Source organism: Solanum stenotomum, chromosome 8, assembly GCF_019186545.1.
Source record: "Solanum stenotomum isolate F172 chromosome 8, ASM1918654v1, whole genome shotgun sequence".
Taxonomy (NCBI): domain Eukaryota; kingdom Viridiplantae; phylum Streptophyta; class Magnoliopsida; order Solanales; family Solanaceae; genus Solanum; species Solanum stenotomum.
In genome coordinates, this window is record NC_064289.1 from 59510678 (window position 1) to 59536236 (window position 25559).

Here is a 25559-nt window from a genome sequence, read left to right on the forward strand (position 1 = left end):
CCCCCCCCCCCCCCAAAAAAAAATTGAGTTTGTTTTTTAAAAAAAATTTCAACTTCAAAATTTCATTTTTTCACTCCTACCCTCGACCCCCCATCCACCCCCAACCCACAAAAAAATTTTAAGTTTGTTTTTAAAAAATATTTTCAATTTCAAAAATTATTTTCTACTCTAGTAAAAATAAAAGATATTTCTCAAAAATGTTTTTTATTCATAAAACAAACACTAAAAATCTTTTCCCGGAAATATTTTCTACTTACCAACCAAACATGAGAAAATAAATCAAAAATCTACTTGTTTTTCAGGAAAACATTTTCCATGAAAAACATTTTCCTTCATACCAAACACACCCTATATATTGACTTTTCTCTGTTGCATTTTGTTTGTTATAGTTTGAGTTTTTCACAAAGTTTAATAGAAGAAAAATAAAAGTACTTTTTAAACTTATGGTCGTAAACATCTCAAGTACCGTATTTGTGTGGATATAAAACTTTTAACTAAGAAATTATAAGAATGTTAATATTTTTTGGACGGCTAATAAGAAAATAATGTCAAATAAAATAAAACGGATGATGTAATATAAAGTGAGCAGAGAGTTTGATCAACTTTCTTATCTTTTTCTTTTGTGGCAGACAAGTGAAGAGGCCCCATTGTAATTGATTCATGCTTTTGGAATAATACTATGCATCATTCTTTGTCTTAATTATTCCTCTATTTATTTCCAGAATAACAAAGCAAGCAAAGGATATAAAGTTTCATAAAGTAAAAAGGTTAGTCAATTCATCTAATAGTTTGTTTAATAATTTGCTACTCCCATCTCAATTGAAGTACAATTATAGAAAAGTAAAAATGATGCAAGGAAAATGAAAGAACTTTGGTAGGTTAGTTGGATCTCACAAAGAGAAAGGTACACACAAAATGCAGGAGAAAGAGAGAGGGCTAAATACTTACTCACACCACCGATTTACAACAAATCAATAGATGCACAACATTATCACTTAATTGTGGTTAGTTAATGTATACTTTCACCTCATTAAATTGTTACTTACTCATGATAAGTTGTATTAGATTGGTACTAATATCCGGTGCGGGTGAATTCTTACCGGGTGAGAAGGAGGGGATTGGAGAGTGCGGAGTGAATAGAAGCAGATCTTTTTTAGATTTTTTCTAAGATGACGAAAGATTTCCCTCACTAATGAAAATATATTACTATAAGCTATTAGAGATAGAAAGGTTCGGTACCAGTTGGTCTCGTTTATGAATGAACCCCATTTTTACAAGTCATTTTCTTCAATTCAAATTGCAAGTGTACATAAAAGATTATCATCCATTTTCTTCTTCACATATGTTGGAAAAGTAATGGTTAATGAGCAGGACTCCTTTGTTTGTAAATAATTAACAGTTGTGATACACTTTATTTTATTGAATATTTAAATCTTCCATTTTCTTCTTCATATTTTAAACTCCTTTTTTGTAAATAATTAACAGTTGTGAGATTTTATGTTTGTGATTTCATGTCATAAACATTTTGATGTGTGATTGAGATTGACATTTCCAATTGTGCGAATCTAAAATTACTATTTGTCAAGTTATACAATTGCTCTTTATGCACCATTTGATGTTTGACTAGTTTGATATATATATATATCGACAAAAACTCAATAAGAAAATGGTTACAAATTTATTATACAGAAACTGTCAAAAATCAATAGACTCACCTTTATCATCTTCCACTAATTAAGACCTCCTCTTAAGTTCGCGTGAAAATAGTGAAATTATTGATTATTCTTATCATTTCATCTTCTTTCAGGTCTTGAGAACTTGGAAAGGAAAAGTAGAATCATGGAAAAACGAAAAGATAATGAAGAAGCAAACGACTCAATGGTATGTTATTTGATAGAGTGAACTGTAAAGTATTGAATTGTAGATATGTGGCTTTAAAATATTTGATATGTGTTATTTTGGCAGGTGTCGTTTTCTGCTCTTCGCAAGGACGTTGCCAATGTTCTGGATTTCATGGAGAGATTAAAGAATGAAGAAGATCAAAAGGCTGTTGATGTGGATCTAATTGAAAAGCTGAAATTGAAGCTCACATTTATTTGTACATATATTCAGCTGTCTTATTCCGATTTGGAGCAGTTTGAAGATATAATGACTAGAAAAAGACAAGAGGTTGAGAATCTGCTTCAACCAATCTTGGATGATGATGGCAACAACGTCGGGTGTAAATATGTCCTTACTAGCCTCACCGGTAATATGGATGACTGTATCAGCTCGCATCATCGTTCTAAATCAGATGCCACCATGATGGACTTCCTTCTCTTGAATCTCTATCATCTATCCAAGCATCGTGCTAAAAAGATGTTTCCTGGAGTGACTCAATATGAGGTTCTTCAGAATGTATGTGGCAACATAAGAGATTTCCATGGGTTGATAGTGAATGGTTGCATTAAGCATGAGATGGTTGAGAATGTCTTACCTCTGTTTCAACTCATGGCTGAGAGAGTAGGACACTTCCTTTGGGAGGATCAGACTGATAAAGACCCTCGACTCTTCGAGCTAGCACATCTACTCTTGAAGATTGTTCCAACTGAACTGGAGGTTATGCACATATGTTATACAAATTTGGAAGCTTCAACTTCAGCAGAAGTTGGACACTTCATTAAGAAGCTCCTGGAAACCTCTCCGGACATTCTCAGAGAATATCTGATTCATCTACAGGAGCATATGATAACTGTTATTACCCCTAGCACTTTAGGGGCTCGAAACATTCATGTCATGATTGAGTTCCTATTAATTATTCTTTTTGATATGCCCAAGGACTTTATTCATCATGACAAATTATTTGATCTCTTGGCACTTGTTGGAGCAGTTATCAAGGAGGTATCAACCCTTGTTCGCGACTTAGAAGAGAAATTAAGGAATAAAGAGAGTACCGACGAGACAAATCATGCAACCCTAAAGTTGCTGGAAAATATTGAACTCCTCAAGGAAGATCTCAAACATGTTTATCTGAAAGTCCCGGATTCATCTCAATGTTGCTTCCCCATGAGTGATGGACCTCTCTTCATGCATCTGCTACAGAGACACTTAGATGATTTGCTGGATTCCAATGCTTATTCAATTGCTTTGATAAAGGAAGAAATTGGGATGGTGAAAGAAGACCTGCAATCAATAAGATCTTTTTTAATGAATATTGAGCAAGAATGGTATAAAGATCTCTGGGCACGGGTTTTAGATATGGCATATGAGGCAAAAGATGTCATTGATTCAATTGTTGTTAGAGATAATGGTCTCTTACATCTTATTTTCTCACTTCCCAATATCATAAAGAAGATCAAGCTTATCAAAGAAGAGGTCTCCGATTTAGATGAGAAGATTCCCAAGAAGAGAGGTCTTGTTGTTGTAAACTCTCCCAAGAAGCCAGTTCAAAGAAAGTCATTGAGAACTGATAAAATAATTGTAGGTTTTGAGGAGGAGACAAACCTGATACTTAGAAAGCTCACCAGAGGACCACCAGATCTAGATGTCATTTCGATCACTGGTATGCCGGGTTCAGGTAAAACTACTTTGGCATTCAAAGTATACAATGATAAATCAATTTCTTGTCATTTCGACCTTCGCGCATGGTGCACAGTCGACCAAGAATATGACGAAAAGAATTTGTTGAATAAAATTTTTAATCAAGTTAATGGCTCGGATTCAAATTTGATTGAGAATATTGATGTTGCTGATAAGCTACGGAAACAACTGTTAGGAAAGAGGTATCTTATTGTCTTAGATGATGTGTGGGATACTACTACATGGGATGAGTTAACAAGACCTTTTCCTAATGGTATGAAAGGAAGTAGAATTATTTTGACAACTCGAGAAAAGGAAGTGGCTTTGCATGGAAAGCTCTACACTGATCCTCTTAACCTTCGATTGCTAAGATCAGAAGAAAGTTGGGAGTTATTAGAGAAAAGGGCATTTGGAAACGAGAGTTGCCCTAATGAACTATTGGATGTTGGAAAAGAAATAGCCGAAAATTGTAAAGGGCTTCCTTTGGTGGTGGATCTGATTGCTGGAGTCATTGCAGGAAGGGAAAAGAAAAAGACTGTGTGGCTTGAAGTTCGGAATAATTTGCATTCCCTTATTTTGAACAGTGAAGTGGAAGTGATGAAGGTTATAGAATTAAGTTATGACCATTTACCAGATCGCCTGAAGCCATGCTTGCTTCATTGTGCAAGTAGGCCGAAGGACAGTGCACTGACAAACCTTGAGTTGAAAGCTGTATGGAGTGCTGAAGGGTTTGTGGAGAAGATGGAAATGAAGAGTATGGAAGAAGTGGTGAAGATTTATTTGGATGATTTAATTTCCAGTAGCTTGGTAATTTGTTTCAATGAGATAGGTGATCACCCGGCTTGCCAAATTCATGATCTTATGCATGACTTTTGTTTGATAAAAGCAAGAAAGGAAAAGTTTTTTGGCTCAATAAGTTCAAGTGCTCCACGTATAGTGACCATTCATTATAACAGTGAGTTCTTTGGGCTTAACAATTTTGTCCTGTTCAGTTCAAATAAGAAAAGGCATTCTGGTAAACACCTCTATTCTTTGACAATAAATGGAGACAAGCTGGATGACAGTGTTTCTAATACATTTCACCTAAGACACTTGAGGCTTCTTAGAGTGTTATACCTGGATTTCTCTTTTATGAAGGTGAGAGATTCATTGCTAAATGAAATATGCATGTTGAATCATTTGAGGTACTTATTCATTAGGATAGAAGTTGAATCTCTGCCTTTATCTTTCTCAAACCTCTGGAATCTAGAAATCTTGTCGGTGTATAACGAAGGATCAACCTTTGTACTAATACCGAGAATTTGGGATCTTGTAAAGTTGCAAGTGCTGTCCGTGAGTGATTCTTCTTTCTTTGATATGGATGCAGACGAATCAATACTGATAGCAGAGGACACAAAGTTAGAGAACTTGAGATATTTACGCGGACTTGTGCTTTCCTATTCGAAAGATACAGAGGATATTTTCAAAAGGTTTCCCAATCTTCAACATCTTACATTTGAACTCAAGGAATCATGGGATTATTCAACAGAGCAATATTGGTTCCCGAAATTGGATTGCCTAACTGAACTAGAAGAGCTTGAAGTAGGTTTTGTTAGATCAAACACAAATGACACAAATCGGCCATGGGATTTTCACTTCCCTTCAAGTTTGAAAATATTGTTGTTGGATGAGTTTCCTCTGACATCCGATTCACTATCAACAATAGCGAGACTGCCCAACCTTGAAGAGTTGTCCCTCTATCGTACAATCATCCATGGGGAAGAATGGAACATGGGGGAGGAAGACACCTTTGAGAATCTCAAATATTTGGAGTTGCATCAAGTGACTCTTGCCAGGTGGGAGGTTGGAGAGGAATCGTTTCCTGCACTTGAGAAATTGAAACTGGAGGGATGTCGTAAGCTTGAGGAGATTCCGCCTAGTTTTGGGGATATTTATTCATTGAAAATTATCACACTTGTAGACAGCCCTCAACTTGAAGATTCCGCTATGAAGATTAAGGAATATGCTGAAGATATGAGGGGAGGGGATGAGCTTCAGATCCTTGGCCGGAATAATATCCCGTTATTTAAGTAGCATTATGGTTGAAAAGTAGATTGTACTTTGCTGGGTGATATTGTATATGATAAAGAAAAATCTGTTACAGTTGTTATGTAACATTTTTGTGGGATTTTAGAAATTGGTGCCTATTTCCTCCTGTTTCTAAGAAAAAGAAATTTAATTTAGAAAACATTTTTGTGGGATTTTACATTGATTTATGCTTTTGCTTTTCTAACAATAGCAGAATTTTGTTACTTTCTGCCACTAGGTATCTCTTATTCTCATTCTCTCTTTATTTTTTTCTTTGCATTCACACACAATTATTTTCTTGTAGACTGCTTATAAGCAGTCGATAACTTAATACACACGTATAGGATTTTGACAAAAGTTGAGGGATTCACATGAGTTCATAGATTACACTGTGGATTTGCCTTTGGCTGTCCAAACCTCCTTTGTGTCAAACTTGGTCTGAAGTCCCATCTTATGTGCTCGAAGCACGATCGTTCAACCTCAATCAAGGTACTGATTTAAAACGACATTGATACTACTCTGTCACAAACCCAATGAACTTTCATCACAAAAGCTAGGCCGTGAAGTGAAGGGGTTGTAGAGAACTTATAAGCACTCGTGACTTCCTCTCCTTGAACATTCAAACAACTTAGGTTGAAATCCCACTCTGAACGAAAATATGTGTTTGTTTATCAAACTGACTCGTAGTAGAACACTGAAATACCTTCTTCTAAACGTTCAACAAATGGGATTTCCAGCACTCAAATGAATGGAAGGTTCACATTAATCTTCAAAGAGAATTACAACAATACATGACCACAAGTACATTGACAGCACCATTTCAACAGAAGAACAAGTCGCTAGAGAAAGTTAAACTGATACATAATGATACAAAATAGGATACACAGTTGAACATGCCCCCCTCCATCACAAAAATACTATAGTTGTCCTTTCTGTATGTATAAAGTTTCTCAACAGGGCAACTTTCTGGTCTCGTATCCGGATGACCCCTCTCATCTATAACTTCAATATTAAGCCCTGGCAACTTCTGGGCTAACAGCTTACCCGATGTACTCAAATACACGATCTGTAAGAAGGCCAGAAAGAGAAAGTCGTCGCAATTCCTTGCAGTGTTGCACAATGGCTCCAAAACCAGTATCAAGTGGTTCAAGGGTTAAGTAATCAGGAGTTCGAGGCTTGATAATACACAGACGAAATCGGATCTTGTTAGGACGATTCCTTGCAATAGTAACTAAGGCATCATTTGTCATTTGGCGGCAGAAGTATAAAACTGACTGAAGCTTACAGCAGGCCACTAGAAAATCTGTCCAAAGTAGGCCCAAACCCAAAAGCCCTTCAGATTATTTTTATTTCCAACTTACAAACCCTACTTTGGTGGCAGCTCTAAGTAACAACGATAACAACGTTCCTCTTTCCTATTTTTAGCGTAAATACATTTTTTTCATAGCCATTGTAACATCCGACAATTTAAAATGAATATGAAGAAGCTTGAAATTGGAAGTAGTCATTTTTGGAAAAAATTCAGAATTTGGAAATTTGTCTAAGTTCAGAATCTGGAAATTTGGCTAAATTCAAAATCTGGAAATTTGGCTAAGTGCGGAAATCAGTGAGTTTTTGGCCAACTTTGAGCAGTCATAACTCCTAGCTCAGGATATTCCAGGAGTAGTTCCAGTTATTTTTGGAAAGCCCTTGGAACGATCTTTCCAACGCCACCGAGTTTGCTCGATTCCGAGTTCGTATGAGCGAGTTATGCCCTTTGAAAGTTGGGCAGTTGGCAGGGAGTCCGCCCGGAAATTTAAGGGCATTTTGGTCTTTTCACAAATCATTTCTTTGAGGTTATATTGTTGTGTTAGGCTGATTGTGGATCATTTTTGTTCCATTTTAAAAAAGTAAGAGTTAGGGTTCTTGAGTGAAGAAGAGAAGAAGAGAGAAAGAAGAGAAGAAGAAGAGGAGATCAAGGAGTTTCCGTCAAATATCGTCGTGGAAATCGTCGGGGGTGATCCCTAATAGGTATGTAAGTNAATTGTGACCGTTCATGTCCAAACATGATTACCCATTGGCAAATATCCAGAGTCTTCATACAAAAAGTAAATCAAATATATTCTGGAGGATAAATTGGCAGCACCAACAGGTTCTTACACCTTTTTACTGTACTTAAAAGATGTCTACAATGTGTTTGATCAAAGTCCCGACTGAACTATTAAGTAGATGATATTGGCAGACGAGGTTAGTAAAATAACAAGCAACCAAAGCAGTTTAGAGAGATCACTTTTTTCCCACGGGATTTTATAGTAAGGTTTTAACTAGGCACATTATCTACTGATAATGGACATCCAGTGTGGTAAAGTATCATACTAAATATATGTTGAGTTACTTCGGTTTGCTCATTATTATTGAACATTGCTTTCATATAGTGAGTTAGTATCATTATTTGGTCTACAAATTAAATTTAGATTACTCTGGCCATATAGTACAACTTAAATAGCTCATCCTTTCAGCTATTAATATTTCTAGTTGAGACTGAATGCTAGTGTCCCAATGTCACCTGACTGACTGACTGACTTGTTCAAACATATTTTTTTGTCATTTTCTTGCTATCTTCTCCTCCACACAAATCTTATCAACCTAATATATACTTTGTTGGAAGGACTATAGTCATATACAGAAACAGAGGACAGCAATATCAGATTTGTCATCAATTGAAAAGGTTCGATCATCTCTAATTATTACTGTGTGTTTAAACTTTGTTATCTGCATCAGATCCGGAGAATTTGAAAGGCACTGTCATGGAAAGAAGCAACTTAGAGGTATGTCATACAATACTTATATTTACTTGGATCATTATCTTATTATAATACATAATCAAAATTATGTGTAGTTACCCAGAAAGTATAATTCATCGGGAAGTCAAATTTTCGGGTATTGAAATATAACATGTCAGCAGTTATTGCAATGAAAATACATTCCTTGAGAAATAGAAAATTTTAAGACCAAAATTGTCGATAAACCCCACAAGATGCCTAGAGAAATCGGACAAACCAATGTATAATTTTAGACCCCAGCATAACCATACGCTAAACCAACCGAACGGACTTACTATGCTCCAAGAACCAATGGAGCTCACCAATAGCTGAAGGGACGTAAGTACATAGGAATTGTATGGTATGTAATATGGCAGAATGAGACATCGTAACTCCATTGTTTTGCTGATCCTAACAAACAATGGGACCTGGTCCCATGAGTTAAGCTTGTTCTCTGGTCAAATGGGGAACAACTGTAAATCTGCCAACTCTATCATGGTTGGTGTGCACGGGAAAAGAGGACAGAGCTCTCAGCCAATGAGAGGACACTAGGTTGTTTTGTTCAGAGGATAATATACCTTTTGTTGACATGAAACTACCTAGTCCTTATATCCGACATGCATCATCAAGCATAAGTGCCTTTTGTTTCTCTCAAGAAGAACGCAAGCTTTCAAGAACTGCAAGGGACCTAATAGAGTTATCAAGAGTGTCTTTAGTTGTTGATCAAAAGTTTGTGTAGTGTGTGTTTTTAACTTGTAAGATCTGTTCCTAATCTACAAAGGAATAGATCGTGTATTTATTATTCCAGTGAACAATGAACATAGTTAGAGTTAGCTGTGTAGTATGTGATTGAAGTTTATATTAACTAGAGTTAGTTGATATAGTGGGCAATAGAGTTATTGCTTTGGCTCTTTCTGTAATAGAGGTGTTACAGGTTGTAGGATTAAGAGTTTAATCCTTGTATGATTGTTGAAATCTGTATTCACTTGTTGCTTGAAGATAGCGAAAAGCAGTTGGAAAACCCTATTGAACAGGTCGTGATTTTTCCTCCCTTAGAAAAGAGGTTTCCACGTAAAACTCCTTGTTGTTCTTATTCTGTACTTCAGTATTTTACTGCATTAAAGTGTGACAAGGACCTGGTCCTGTAGTTTGTGGTGGACTCGTATAAACTAACAAACATGAAACATAACTAAAGGGAAACAGGACGTCCAATAGAATCATAATCATAATATAGGAGGGAACGTGAGTGACATGAGTATTAAAGGGGAACCATAAAAGTGGCCATAATATGTTGGAAAAAAGAGAGGAAGAGGAAGCAAATGACTCATCAGTATATAGGATAACATATTGCATGGTAGAAATGTGGCTTTGTAAATTTGATAGGACTAGGATAATAACATTTGGTCTTGAGTTAATATCTCATATGGTCACTCAACTTATACCTTCTTTTCATAGAAAGTCACTCAACTAATAGTTTTTTTCATAGAAAGTCACTTAACTTTCTTTTATAACTTCAAAGTCACTCAACTATAAATATTTTACCTACAAAGTCACTCAACTATTTATATTTCATTTAGAAAGTCACCCAACCAATTTAAATATGTTTTCATTAAATTTTGTGAAATACAATTTTTGTTTTAAGCTATTTTTTTTTAAAAAAAATAATAAGATGCTCATTTTATTTTTTTATTAAATTTTGTTGAAACACAAATTTTGTTTTAAACTATTTTTTAAAAATAAGAAGATACGCATTTTAATTGGTAAATTGGCAGCACCAACAGGTTCTTACACCTTTTTACTGTTCTGAAATTGGTAATATTAAAAGATGTCTACAATGTGTTTGATCAAAGTCCTGACTGAGCTATTAAGTAGATGATATTGGCAGACGAGGTTAGTAAAATAACAAGCAACCTAAGCAGTTTAGAGAGATCACTTTTTTCCCGCGGGATTTTTCTAGTAAGGTTTTAACTAGGCACATTATCTACTAATAATGGACATCCAGTGTTGTAAAGTATCATACTAAATAGGCATAATACATATATTGGACCTTAAACTTGGCTTCAAATTTTAACTTTGACCTCCAACTTTCAAAGTGCACAAATAAACACTTTAACTATCCAACCTTTTAATAAATAAACACGCGTGTCTTACTTGGCAAAACGCGTGATGTGCACGCATTTTGCGCGAGTTAGAAGTAATTTTTGAGGCACACAACAGTAAAAAAAAATGCTGAAATGACAACTCTACCCTTAATTAAATTTTTTTTTTTTAGTTCTAAAATGGACGTGTAAAGTGTTTAATTAGTTGGCAGCCATTGAGTGGCTCACTAATACACGTGGAAGCGTTTGCATTTCACGCTCTTTGCTCCAAAAATCGCGTGTTTATTTATTAAAAGGTTGGATAGTTAAAGTGCTTGTTTGTGCACTATGAAAGTTGGAGGTCAAAGTTGAAATTTGAAGCCGAGTTTAGGGTCCAATATATGTATTATGCCTACTAAATATATGTTGAGTTACTTTGGTTTGCTCATTATTATTGAACATTGCTTTCATATAGTGAGTTAGTATCATTATTTGGTCTACAAATTCAATTTAGATTACTCAGGGTAAACAAGCCATATAGTACAACTTAAATAGCTCATCCTTTCAGCTATTAATATTTCTAGTTGAGAATGAATGCCTGTACAGTCCCAATGTCAGCTGACTGACTGACTGACTTGTTCAAACATATTTTTTTGTGATTTTCTTACTATCTTCTCCTCCACACAAATCTTATCAACCTAATATATACTTTGTTGGAAGGACTATTGTCATATACAGAAACAGAGGACAGCCATATCAAATTTTTCATCAACTGAAAAGGTTCGATCGTCTCTAATTATAACTCTGTGTTTAAACTTGTTATCTACATCAGATCCGGAGAATTTGAAAGGCACACTCATGGAAAGAAGCAACTTACAGGTTCTTATATTTACTTGGATCATTATCTTATTATAATAAATAGTCAAAATTCGAAGGTAAGAAAAATAAAATACTGCAAGTAGATTCTCGAGTTAATTTCACCCATGATCAATGAACTTTACTTGTGTATATGTAATATTCTAAAAACTAATTTTTGTTTCACTAAATTCACTGAACCTTATGCGTTCTGTCAATATAGCCATAAAATAAATTAACTTTTGTATCATTAAAGTCACTGAACTATGTGTTAGTTACCCAGAAAGTATAATTCATCGGAAAGTCAAATATTTGGGTACTGAAATATAACATGTCAGCAGTTGTTTTAAATAAATTTTGAAAATCTAATTGCAATTAAAATGCATTCCTTGAGATATAGAAAATTTTAAGCACCAATTGTCGATAAACCCCACAAGATGCCTAGGGAAATTAGACAAACCAAGGTATAATTTTAGACCCCAGCTTAACCATATGCTAAACCAACCGAACAGACTTACTATGCTTCAAGAACCAATGGAGATGATCACCAATAAGTACATAGGAATTGAACGGTATGTAATATGGCAGAATGAAACATGAAACATAACTAAAAGAGAAACAGGACGTCCAATAGAAGCATAATCATAAAAGTGACCATAATATGCTGGAAGAAAGAGAGGAAGAGGAAGCAAACAACTCATCAGTATATAGGATAACATATTGCATGGTAGAAATGTGGCTTTGTAAATTTGATAGGACTAGGAGAATAACAGTTGGTCTTTTGGCAGGTGTCATTTTCTGCTCTTCGCAAGGACGTTGCCAATGTTCTGGATTTCATGGAGAGATTAAAGAATGAAGAAGATCAAAAGGCTGTTGATGTGGATCTAATTGAAAACCTGAAATTGAAGCTCACATTTATTTGTACATATGTCCAGCTTTCTTATTCCGATTTGGAGCAGTTTGAAGATATAATGACTAGAAAAACACGAGAGGTTGAGAATCTGCTTCAACCAATTTTGGATGATAATGGCAACAACTTCGGGTGTAAATATGTCCTTACTAGCCTCGCCGGTAATATGGATGACTGTATCAGCTCTCATCATCGTTGTAAATCAGATGCCACCATGATGGATGAGCAACTGGACTTCCTCCTCTTGAATCTCTATCATCTATCCAAGCATCGTGCTGAAAAGATGTTTCCTGGAGTGACTCAATATGAGGTTCTTCAGAATGTATGTGGCAACGTCAGAGATTTCCATGGGTTGATTGTGAATGGTTGCATTAAGCATGAGATGGTTGAGAACGTCTTACCTCTGTTTCAACTCATGGCTGAGAGAGTAGGACACTTCCTTTGGGAAGATCAGACTGATGAAGACTCTCAACTCTCCGAGCTAGATGAGAATGATCAGACTGATAAAGACTCTCAACTCTCCGAGCTAGATGATGATCAGACTGATGAAAATGCTCAACTCTCCGAGCTAGATGAGGATGATAAGACTGATGAAAATGCTCAACTTTCCGAGCTAGATGAGGAAGATCAGAATGATAGAGACTCTCGCCCCTTCAAGCTAGCACATCTACTCTTGAAGATTGTTCCAACTGAACTGGAGGTTATGCACATATGTTATACAAATTTGAAAGCTTCAACTTCAGCAGAAGTTGGACGCTTCATTAAGATGCTCCTAGAAACCTCTCCGGATATTCTCAGAGAATATCTGATTCATCTACAAGAGCATATGGTAACTGTAATTACCCCTAGCACTTCAGGGGCTCGAAACATTCATGTCATGATGGAATTCCTATTGATTATTCTTTCTGATATGCCCAAGGACTTTATTCATCATGACAAACTTTTTGATCTCTTGGCTCGTGTTGGAGCACTTACCAGGGAGGTATCAACTCTTGTACATGACTTGGAAGAGGAATTAAGGAATAAACAGGGTAACGACCAAACAAATGGTGCAACCCTAGACTTGCTGGAAAATATTGAACTCCTCAAGAAAGATCTCAAACATGTTTACCTGAAAGCCCCGGATTCATCTCAATGTTGCTTCCCCATGAGTGATGGACCACTTTTCATGCATCTGCTGCACATACACTTAAATGATTTATTAGATTCCAATGCTTATTCAATTGCTTTGATAAGGGAAGAAATTGAGCTAGTGAAGCAAGACCTAGAATTCATAAGATCGTTTTTGGTGAATGTTGAACAAGAAATGTATAAAGATCTTTGGGCACGTGGTTTAGATGTTGCGTATGAGGTAAAAGATGTCATTGATTCAATTGTTGTTAGAGATAATGGTCTCTTACATCTTATTTTCTCACTTCCCATTACCATAAAGAAGATCAAGCTTATCAAAGAAGATATCTCCAATTTACATGAGAAGATTCCCAAGAACAGAGGTCTCATCGTCGTGAACTCTCCCAAGAAGCCCGTTGAGAACAAGTCATTGACAACTGGTAAAATAATTGTAGGTTTTGAGGAGGAGACAAAATGGATACTTAGAAAGCTCACTGGTGGACCGACAGATCTAGATGTCATTTCGATCACTGGTATGCCGGGTTCGGGTAAAACTACTCTAGCATACAAAGTATACATTGATAAATCAATTACTAGTCATTTTGACCTTCGCGCATGGTGCACAGTCGAACAAGAATATGACGAGAAGAATTTGTTGAATAAAATTTTTAATCAAGTTAATGGCTCAGATTCAAATTTGATTGATAATATTAATGTTGCTGATAAGTTACGGAAACAACTGTTAGGAAAGAGGTATCTTATTGTCTTAGATGACGTGTGGGATACTACTACGTGGGATGAGTTAACAAGACCTTTTCCTAATGGTATGAAAGGAAGTAGAATTATTTTGACAACTCGAGAAAAGGAAGTGGCTTTGCATGGAAAGCTCTACACTGCTCCTCTTGACCTTCGATTGCTAAGATCAGAAGAAAGTTGGGAGTTATTGGAGAAAAGGGCATTTGGAAACGAGAGTTGTCCTGATGAACTATTGGATGTTGGAACTGAAATAGCCGAAAACTGTAAAGGGCTTCCTTTGGTTGTGGATCTGATTGCTGGAGTCATTGCTGGGATGGAAAAGAAAAAGAGTGTATGGCTTGACGTTTTAAATAATTTGCATTCCTTTATTTTTAAGAATAAAGTGGAAGTGATGAAAGTTATAGAAATAAGTTATGACCACTTACCTGATCACCTGAAGCCATGCTTGGTTTACTTTGCAAGTAGGCCGAAGGACACTGCAATTTCATTCTTTCAGTTGAAAATTTTATTGGGTGCTGAAGGATTCGTGGAAAAGACAGATATGAAGAGTATGGAAGAAGTGGTGAAGATTTATGTGGCTGATTTAATTTCCAGTAGCATGGTAATTTGTTTCAATGAGATAGGTGAGGACCCGACTTGCCAAATTCATGATCTTGTGCATGACTTTTGTTTGATAAAAGCAAGAGAGGAAAAGTTATTTGATTTGATAAGTTCAAGTGCTCCATCAGATTTGTTGCCACGTCAAATTACCATTGATGATGATGAGGAGCACTTTGGGCTTAATTTTGTCCTGTTCGATTCAAATAAGAAAAGGCATTCTGGTAAACACCTCTATTCTTTGAGGATAAATGGAGAAGAGCTGGAAGACAGTGTTTCTGATACATTTCACCTAAGACACTTGAGGCTTCTTAGAGTGTTGTACCTGCATATCAATGTGAAAGATTCTTTGCTGAATGAAATTTGCATGTTGAATCATTTGAGGTTCTTAAGAATTGGGACACAAGTTGAATCTCTGCCTTTATATTTCTCAAACCTCTGGAATCTAGAAACTCTGTTGTTGGATAACAAAGGATCAACCTTGGTACTATTACCCAGAATTTGGGGTCTTGTAAAGTTGCGAGCGCTGTATGTGAGTAATTGTTCTTTCTTTGGTATGGATGCTGATGAATCAATAGTGATAGCAGAGGACACAAAGTTACAGAAGTTGAGACTATTAGGGAAACTTATGCTTTCCTATTCGAAAGATACAGAGGTTATTTTCAAAAGGCTTCCCAATCTTCAATTCCTTCAATTTGATCTCAAGGAATCATGGGATTATTCAACAGAGCAACATTGGTTCCCGAAATTGGATTGCCTAACTGAACTAGAAGACCTCACTGTAGGTTTTGAAAGATCAAACACAAACGACAGTGGGTTGACAAATCGGCCGTGGGATTTTCACTTCCCTTCGAATCTGAAAAAATTGCATCTGCTTGAGTTTCCTCTGACATCCAATTCACTATCAACAATAGCGAGACTGCCCAACCTTGAAGAGTTGTCCCTTTATGATACAATCATCCATGGGGAAGAATGGAACATGAGGGAGGAAGACACCTTTGAGAATCTCAAATTTTTGAAGTTGGATCGACTGACTCTTTCCAAGTGGGAGGTTGGAGAGAAATCCTTTCCCTCCCTTGAGAAATTAAAACTGGAGGAATGTTGTAAGCTTGAGGAGATTCCGCCTAGTTTTGGGGATATTTATTCATTGAAAATTATCACACTTGTAGACAGCCCTCAACTTGAAGATTCTGCTATCAAGATTAAGGAATATGCTGAAGATATGAGGGGAGGAGACGAGCTTCAAGTCGTTAGCCGGAATAATATCCCGTTATTTACGTAGCTTTTGAGCATTATGGTTGAAAAGTAGAATGTACTTGCTGGGTAGATTCAGCATTATGATTATGAAAATTCTGTTACAGTTGTTAGGTGACTTTTCTGAGTTTCTTTTAGAAAACTTACAAGTTTTAAACAAAAAATATATTTTTTATAAATACTCATGTCATTTGTTGATTTGTCCATTTGACACGTGTCATCCGCAATTGCAAGTCACACATGAGGTATGTTGTATATGGGTGACCACGAGACACACCGATGTCAAGTATAGATTTCTACTTGATCATACGCAACTTTAAGATAAGTGTTTATATGATGTTGATGCCAAATTGACGTGACTATCCAAAGTACTACTCTTATCACTGCTTTCTTTACTCTCATTCTGTCTTTATTTTTTTCTTTGTATTCACACACAAATACTAAAGAAAGAAATAAGAAAGCATTCTCTCTCATATATCTTGTCTATATATTTATTGTCTTACATTATTTTATATTGCTAAGATTTTACAACATCGATATCTTAATACACACATATATAGGATTTTGAATAAAGTTGAGGGATTCACGTGAATACATAGATTACGCTGTGGATTTGCCTATGGCTGTCCAAATCTCCTTTGTATCAAACTTGGTCTGAAGTCCCATTCATTTGAGTGCCTATACTGATTTAAAACAACATTGATACCAGTCTGTCACAAACCCAACAAACTTTCATCACAAAAGCTAGGCCGTGAAGTGAAGAGGTTGTAGAGAAGCTATAAGCACTCATGACTTCCTCTCCTCGAACATTCTACCAACTTAGGCTGAAATGCCACTCTGAACAAAAACAAGTGTTTGCTTATCAAACTGACTCATAGTAGAACACTGAAATACCTTCTTCTAAATATTCAACAAACTGGATTTCCAGTACTCAAATGAATGAAAGGTTCACATTAATCTTCAAAGAGAATTACAACAGTACATTGACAGCTCCATTTCAACAGAAGAAAAAGTCACTAGAGAAAGTTAAATTGATACATAATGATACAAAATAGGATACACAGTTGAACATTCCCCTCTCCCCCCTCCCACTTTAATGACCCTTCAGGTCATTTTTGCCTTAATGCCTCCTTTTCGTCGTTTAGAACGTTCCTATAGCGACCCCAAGTCATTTATGACTTGCTGGCCCTAACTGTTTGGTCGCCTGGTCGTTCGTTTGGGTTTTATGTCCGTTTCCCTGTTTTGGAGCTTTTGAAACTTAAATAGTTGACTTTAGTCAAAACGTCAGGTAAATGACCTTAGAATGGAATTCTGACAGTTCCATCAGCTCCGGAATGGCCAAATTAGGCTGGTAGCATGGTTGGCACGAGTATCAAGGCCTTCGGTGCGAGTTTGGACCATTAGGTATTTTAGCCTTTGAAATCTTGCCAGCGGTTGACTTTGGTCAACATTCTTGGAAAACGTGTCCGAATGAAAATTCTAACAACGCGGTTAGCCCCGGAATGTTGAGTTTGGTCTAGAACGATCTTTCGTTCGACTCCCAAGGCCTCCGGACTCATTCGGAGCCCCACGGTGGATTTTGGTTAAAAATGGTCTTTGGGTGTGAGACCCACTTTTTGTCATCATGACCTCGTATGAAAATTTTGACTGCGCCATTGAATCCGGAATATCAATTTTGGTATGGTTTCATATCTCGTTTGCATGCACGGGATTCCGAACGAATTCGGAGTGCCCCATCGGAGTTTTTAAGTTTCCGAAAAATGCTGAAAATCTGGTGTATTTATGCAGAAAAATCAGCACTTGTTCTAAAACTTTAAAAGGTTTTAACTCTCTCATTTAAGTCCGATTTCAGTGATTCGAAGGTCCATCTTGTGGGGTTTTTCGCATGGAATCTACCCTTAATCAATCCCTTTTATATAATATCTTTATATTTCCAAATCAAAATCTCATTTCTCTTTCCTCCTCTTTCAAATCAAATTTTTTTTCCTCTCTTTTAAAACGATTTGTGCTCATATTTAGTGCAAATGGCGTCTAATTTTTTTTTGTCATTGTGGAAAAAGAGCTATAACCCTTGTATATTAATTAAAAGTAATTTTAATTATTTTTTTAGTTCTAAAATGGACGTGTAAAGTATTTAATTAGTTGGCAGCCACTGAGTGGCTCACTAATACAAGTGGGAGCGTTTGCATTTCACGCTCTTTGGCTCCAAAAATCGCGTGTTTATTTATTAAAAGGTTGGATAGTTAAAGTGCCTGTTTGTGCACTATGAAAGTTGGAGGTCAAAGTTAAAATTTGAAGCCAAGTTTAGGGTCCAATATATGTATTATGCCGAAATATAACATGTCAGCAGTTATTTTAAATAATTTTAGAAAATCTAATTGCAATTAAAATGCATTGCTTGAGATATAGAAAATTTTAAGCACCAAATTGTCGATAAACCCCACAAGATGCCAAGAGAAATTAGGCAAACCAACGTATAATTTTAGACCCCAGCTTAACCATATGCTAAACCAACCGAACAGACTTACTATGCTTCAAGAACCAATGGAGCTGACCACCAATAGCTGAAGGGCGTAAGTACATAGGAACTGTACGGTATGTAATATGACAGAATGAAATATGAAACATAACTAAAAGAGAAACAGGACGTCCAATAGAATCATAATCATAACATAGGAGGGAACGTGAGTAACATATGAGTATAAAAGGGGAACCATAAAAGTTACCATAATATGCTGGAAGAAAGAGACGTATTAAGAAGGACGTCTCAAACAGGGGATATATTGCTAAACTAAAGACTGTCAAAGGTAAGTTCATCTTCAAACTCTCTTGTTTTCTTTATGGCGAAATGGTCTTGTAGACCCTTATACTTGTACGAGTTTGTATTGTGAATCCTTCTACTTACTCGTTTGTCAATTGAACCCTTAAACTCAATCAAAATGAGTCTTTTAAACCCCTCCAACCATGTGTGTAGCTCACTCTCCTTTACATAAATGGCATGGCATATTCACATCAGATATATTAATGTCATGTCATAATTATTTTAAAATTATTAATCAAAATTATTTAATTATAGGTAAAATAATAAAAATTTAATTATATTCTTTAAAGTAAAACCCAATACATTTAGTTGTGAAAAAAAAAACCAATACATTTTCTCCATTCCCACTGTTTCAGGCCCAAGCCGTCGCCGCCGTTGCCATTTTTGTTGGTGAAACCACTTGTATTCCTTCCGCTTTAATCTCTCCCACATCATCACCATTTTCCTTTTCCTCTTCCAACCTCCACAAAATCAACAACCTAAGCCATCGCACCAGATCTAGCCAAACACCATTACTATTTTCGCCTTCATCTCCGCCGCACACCATTACCATCTTTGCTGCCATGATTAGATCCTCACACCCTCACCCACCTCGTTCTCCTCTCTGTTGACCAGCCGCACCTCTCTCTCCCCTCCACTGCGTATCAGTGGTGTTCGGCGAGCACCACCGGCGCCGCTCTCTTTCTCCGTAAATTGGTGGACTCAAGAAGGTGCCAAGATCATTTAAATAGATGAAAATAGATTGTGAAAAGAAAGAAAAAAGGGGTTAGGCAGGGAAGGATATGGCTGAAAAGGAGGAGTAATGGGTGAAGAAGACAATATTTTTAATTAATTGTTTTGAAAAAAATATTTCTTTTATAATTTTAAATATTTTTTAAAGTAGAAATGCTCCTCACTCGCCTTAATAGGCGTGTGTAGTTACACACTTTTGCCAACTCAGACATCTAATGACACATAAGCCTGGTCAATGGTCAGAGGGGTTTGTTAAATTGTGTTTTATTGAGTTTAAGGGTCCAGATGACAAAGGGGTAAGTAAAAGAGTTCATAATACAAACTGATACAAGTATAAGGGTCCACCGGACCATTTCGCCTTTCTTTATCTAAGGGGAACTATGAAACATCAGGAATGTCCCTTAAACAAAGCAGCCTCGTGCACAAAACATCCAATGTTAGTAGGGTTCGTGGAAGGATCGCACCCAAGAGAGTACTGTAGAAACATTAGTGGCTTCTTTCATGGCTCAAACTCATGATCTATAGGTTACATGGAGACAACTTTACTGTTGCTCGTAGACTCCCATCAATTCTCATAAACCACAACACCAAAGTTGCATCAGACATCATCTTCATTCACAAGCTAACAATCTCCACAAGTCTTAGTTAACTTGTAATATGAATATTAGGTAGACGTACATATTTATAAAATTGAGTTTCGTATATCATATGGTTTGAAGGAATGAAAGAACATGATGAGGAGGGTAGATAAAATAATATATAAGGCATAAAAACAGGAAAGATATTTGTATTGATAGGTTTTGTTTTCTCGAATATCTGGGACTTGTATTTTCCTTCATCTTATTAACTCCTTTTCTTAAAATGCAACAACTTTGGGATATTATGTTTATTTTTTCACGCCATAACATGTTATATGTGATTAATATTTGACATTTCTAGTGTTAGAGACTAATTGCATCTAAAATTACTATTCGTCAAAATAATTTTATCTAACCTTGATCAATATCTCAACAAAATTAATAAGAATAATTACTACATAGTAGAAGTGTCTACAATCAGGCATGTCTTCGTCAACATGCATGCCTGCTTGCATGACAAGGGCATTTTCGGAATTTTCTAATGTTTCCTTCCTTAAGCCTTTGTATCCTCTTGCTTTAAAGGTGTACATTTTCTTTATTAGACCAAAAAACCAATCAATATTTGCATAATCCCTTAGATGTCCTATCAAAAGATTATTCTTCTGTTGAATTGTGTTGGCCCAACTCATGGGCTCACTTTACTATGGCGGCTCCTCATTCATTTTTCCATTTAAACATTTGTACATGTAGTAGAGTGTAGTATAATATTTTTCATTACTATTTAGTAGGGATAAGGGTCTAAAACATATCTCAACTTTGGTCGAATTTGTTGTTGCGATACTAAACTTTCATGAGGACCTATTACCTCCCTAGACTATTTAATACCGTATTTTAAACATATATATTTGTCCACGTGGACATAAAAAATAATGCAAAATTATAAATAGTAATGTGTCCACGTGGGCACATGTATACCTTTAAAATACACTATTAAATAGTTCAGGGGGTAAAAAATACACTATTAAATAGTCTAGGGAGGTAATAGGTCCTCATGAAAGTTTAGTATCGCAACAACAAATTCGACCAAAGTTGGGGTATTTTTCAGACCCTTATCCCTATTTAGTATTTTCTTTGTATTAAATTTATTTCTCTTATTCTTTTTGTTGGTTATAGATTTTAAAAATCATATAAATAATACTATAAATCGCAATAATTAATAATATAAATATTTAAAAGTTATATAAAAAACTTAATTGACTCTTGGCATTCTATTAGTACCACATAAAAAGGGTTAGATGATGAACATATATTATTTGAAATTGACGTAAAAAGTACTATAAATCACAATAAATATGTATTTTAAAAAATTAAAATACATTTTAAAAAAATTACTTGACTCCAAAAAATCTATCATTGCCACATAACTTGGGACATGGAAAGTAACATATGTTATTGGGATAAGGCATTAGTACNCTAGACTATGACCGAAATCCCAGAGACACACCTTAACTAAACTAATGTCCTATTTGTCACACCCCGAGCCTACACCTTGGCCGGGACTGGCAATCGAGAACCATTGATGGCCCCAAGCGACCCCTTGGTCTGACTTACTTACTCAACGGAAGACTCTGAGCATTATTACAATGATCAAATGCACTTCTACTCAACTGTTTAATAAAATAACTTAGAATGTTTAAAGGTCAAACATTCAACTTGGCCAAAATGGCAACTCAAGTCTTAACATATGAAATAAAAATGTAAAGACAACTGAACTACTAACTGTCTATTAAGCTTCTAAAACAAGGAGGGATGTCGGGACAAGACCCCCGATCATCCTAACAACTGAAATACTAGAAAGCAAAGTAAAAGGAGTCATTCGAAAAGCAATGAGGCTCACCAACTGACTCTGAGTGCTCAACTGGATCAACGGGGCCCTAGATGTTGATCTTGATTACCTGTGTCTACATCATAAAACGATGCAGACCAAATTATGACATCAGTACATTGAATGTACGAGTATGCGAGAGGAATACTAAACATAACATAAGCTTGAAAGGAATCTGAAAGAAACACTTACATTGGCTTTATTCAACTCATGAATAATTTAAACTCAATATAAAGCAATAAAACACATGCAATATACAGAAAGCTTTTAAAACAATAGAAAGCAACTTAGTTCGTTAAAGAAATGCAATAACAAACTCAATTGTACTCGTATAATAAATTAATATAGTTTCTGTGGGATATTCTCTAACCGACAACCACCACTATGAGCCTAAGTGGTGATACAACATCTTGCCCACGCTGCCAGAACTGTCCTATACTTTGCCGTCATATAGAACACCTTAACTAAGTGGATCCACTAGTCTATGCTAAAAAGCACTTAAGAAGTCATCTAAAAAGTATGATCCTTTATTGCCCGTGATGACTACATGGTTTATGGAGACTTGAGTTAATATGAACTCGCATCCCATATCGGTGCTCAATACTACTCTCAAAATATACTTAGCTCATGTGTTTGTAAAAAACAAAACTCTTTCTTTGATTTGAGATAATTACTGCTCTCTTGGAATTCGGTGTTTCCCTTTCTTGTTCAAATGTGAAAACATTTTAAACTCTTGGAAATACTTAGTTCCCGTATAATCTTTGAAGAAATGAACTCAACTCTTTACTCTTTTCTTAACTTAAACTTTAAGTCTTTAAACAAGTTAAAACGTTTGTGAAAGACTTTTGAAAACTTTATGAAGTTCTCTTGACTTGATTCTTAACTTCTAAACTTGACTCTTAACTTTCCTTGAATTGAATTATGGATTCAAGGTTCATGATCTCATGTTTATGGATGATTTCATGATGTTTAGACGTACCTTAGAGTGTTGGAATCGACTAGAAAACATAGGTACGTTGCTAAGGAACTAGTACGGGAAATTGGGGAAGAAATGGGAAGAACTGGCATCCTTGGAGCTCTGAGAGGCATGGGGCGCCAGAGGGCAAACCTCAGAGCCTGACCTGGGACGCGTTGGCTGGCGCAGCGCCCCAAGGGTCAAACTTCAGATCCCTCTTTGGGGCGCGATGCCCCACCCCATTCCCCAGGTGTTTGACGATTTTTCTTGCCCACTTTTCAACTCTAAACCCTCTAAAGTCAATTGGTTCTTTTCCCCAAACACTTAGAATCGACTAAACCCTCAATATATGTAAGATTCAACTCGAATTCCCACCTAAATACATGAATCAATCTCAAGAAACCTCAACAACAAGAACCCACAAGATTTCAAATGAATTTCATCAAGAACTCATAGGATTTACTTTCAAATCAATATAACTTTGTTGAATTGAATCATGTTTGGTGCGTGGGTGAACTAACCCAACTCTATGTGATCTCACATACCTCGTAGGGATTAACCCTTGGCGAAATCCACACGAAAATCTCCAAGAACGATGATCTTGGCTCTTTTCTCCTTTCTTCTCCTCTTGTGTTCTTTCTCCAAAAACCCTAACTCTATTTTTCAAAAGCGTAAACTGAATCCTATCAGTTTAGACCCTAGAATAATTACCAAAAACGAATCAATTAAGTTGGGTATGGAAAAGACCAAACTACCCTTCCAAAATTCGGATTGGACTTTCCTTATTCGAACAGCCCAACTTCCAATGGGAATATCTCACTCATACGAACTCGGAATCGCGCAAACTCGGTGGCGTTGGAAATATTATTCCAAGATCTTCTGAAAACACACCTAACTCATCCCGAGCTAGGAGTTATGGTCGTTTGAAGTTCACCAAAAACTCAACTTAACATACTTCACAAATTTTCCAGATTTCATTTCTTTCCAAAAATGACTATTTCCAAATTCTTAACTTCTTCCTAGTTATTTCAATTTGCGAGATGCTACACTATTACCCCTCAGAACTTTTTTTTTTGTAATTTTGTACACCTTTTTGGCCTACGTGGCCTCCAAACATCTCCCACGCGCCTCACTTACGTGGGGTCACAGAGTGTGCCACGTAAGCCAAAAGGTGTACAAAATTACACAAAAAATGAGTTAAGGGGGTATAATAGGACCTTAGATTAGTTAAGGTGTGTCTCTGAGATTTCGGTCATAGTCTAGGGGGGTACTTGTGTCTTATCTCTATATTATTTTAAAATTACGTTAAAAAGAAACTATAAATTACAATAATTAACAATTTAATATATTTAAAGACATAAAAAAAAATGTTAATTTTTGAAATCCTATATACGCCACATAAACTGAAACAAAGAGAATAATAATAATTATTTTAAAACAATATAAAAAAAAGTACCGTAAATTACAATAATTAACAACTTAAAATATTTTTAAAATCATATAAAAATTTCGATAAGTTCTCCAATTTCATAATATCACATAAATTGAGACAAAAAATTAGTAACATATATTGGCCCCGTGCTGGCACGGGGTCCTGTATCTAGTATATACTATACTTTTGTTGTGTTGAAAATACAAATGCTAACAAATACTAAAGAGGAAAATCTGTTTGTGTGGAAAAAAAATTTAACAAGTGAATGGTTACAATTTTTTTGACTTCTTATGCTGCTTTTGATCTTCAGTTTCTTGTATTCTTTTCTACTGCTTTCCTCTTCTTTCTCCTGACTCCTGAGTAAATTTTTATGTAGGTACTTTTTATACGTCGGGAAAATTACAATCATGGAAAGAGGAAAACAAAATCAAGAAGAAAGAGAGGAAGAGAAAGCAAACGACTCATCGGTATGTTTAAAAATAATATTGAATCAATAAAGCTTAAATTCTAGATCTGTCTCTGCTTGTATGATGCATAGCTCAGAATATCTACATCAAGTGTCAAACTACATATTTCATTCAAGTTTATTTAGAATACAATAATTAAGGTGAAAACTTTTATAAAGATATTGTGTGGCTGTGTGAGTGAGGTGACAAAATAAGTTGTGTGATTATTCAAAAAGTTTTAATAACGAACATCCACATTAGGGGTGGCAAATGAGTGGTTTGGATCGAATTTGAATGGATTGAATATGGATTGAGTGAAAATAGATTGGATGACAATCCACTCATATAAAATATAAATAAATATGAATTTGGTCAAATATGGTTTAGATAAAATGGTTGTAACCTACTTTAATCTCTTAAAGCCAAAAAATATTAAATCAAAATTAAGTTGTTAATACCTCAATCCTACCATCCCACCCTACACCTACCACCCCACCCCTGTACCCCCACCCCAAAAAAAATTAAAAGTCATTTTTGTAAAAAAAAATTGACAACCCCTGCCCCCAATAAATTTTTTAAAAAAAACATTTTTTTTCAGAAAAATAAATTATTTTTTTTTGCCAACCCAACCCCCTACCCCCCACCCCCTCCCCACCTTCCACCCAACCTACCCCTATTTTTTTTGTTTTTCAAGAAAATATCATGTTTTTCCAAAAAAAAAAAA

General features: G+C 35.8%; 1 protein-coding gene, 1 long non-coding RNA gene and 2 pseudogenes across 2 annotated transcripts in view; 3 read left to right on the forward strand and 1 right to left on the reverse strand.

Annotated features, from left to right (window-relative positions):
• LOC125874052 (late blight resistance protein R1-A-like) overlaps positions 1 to 5789 on the forward strand; it is a 19227-nt pseudogene extending 13438 nt beyond the window's left edge.
• Positions 1 to 25559, forward strand: part of LOC125874051 (putative late blight resistance protein homolog R1B-23) — a 111897-nt gene that overhangs the window by 49588 nt on the left and 36750 nt on the right. The window contains exon 2 of the mRNA XM_049554858.1: positions 12148 to 13927. Coding sequence (XP_049410815.1) covers positions 12148 to 13927 — 1780 coding nt within the window. The remainder of the gene's footprint in view (positions 1 to 12147; positions 13928 to 25559) is intronic.
• Positions 1 to 25559, reverse strand: part of LOC125874061 (uncharacterized) — a 67377-nt gene that overhangs the window by 27849 nt on the left and 13969 nt on the right. The window contains exon 2 of the long non-coding RNA XR_007447224.1: positions 15661 to 15728. This is a non-coding gene — a long non-coding RNA (uncharacterized LOC125874061). The remainder of the gene's footprint in view (positions 1 to 15660; positions 15729 to 25559) is intronic.
• LOC125874050 (putative late blight resistance protein homolog R1A-3) overlaps positions 1 to 25559 on the forward strand; it is a 99975-nt pseudogene that overhangs the window by 17560 nt on the left and 56856 nt on the right.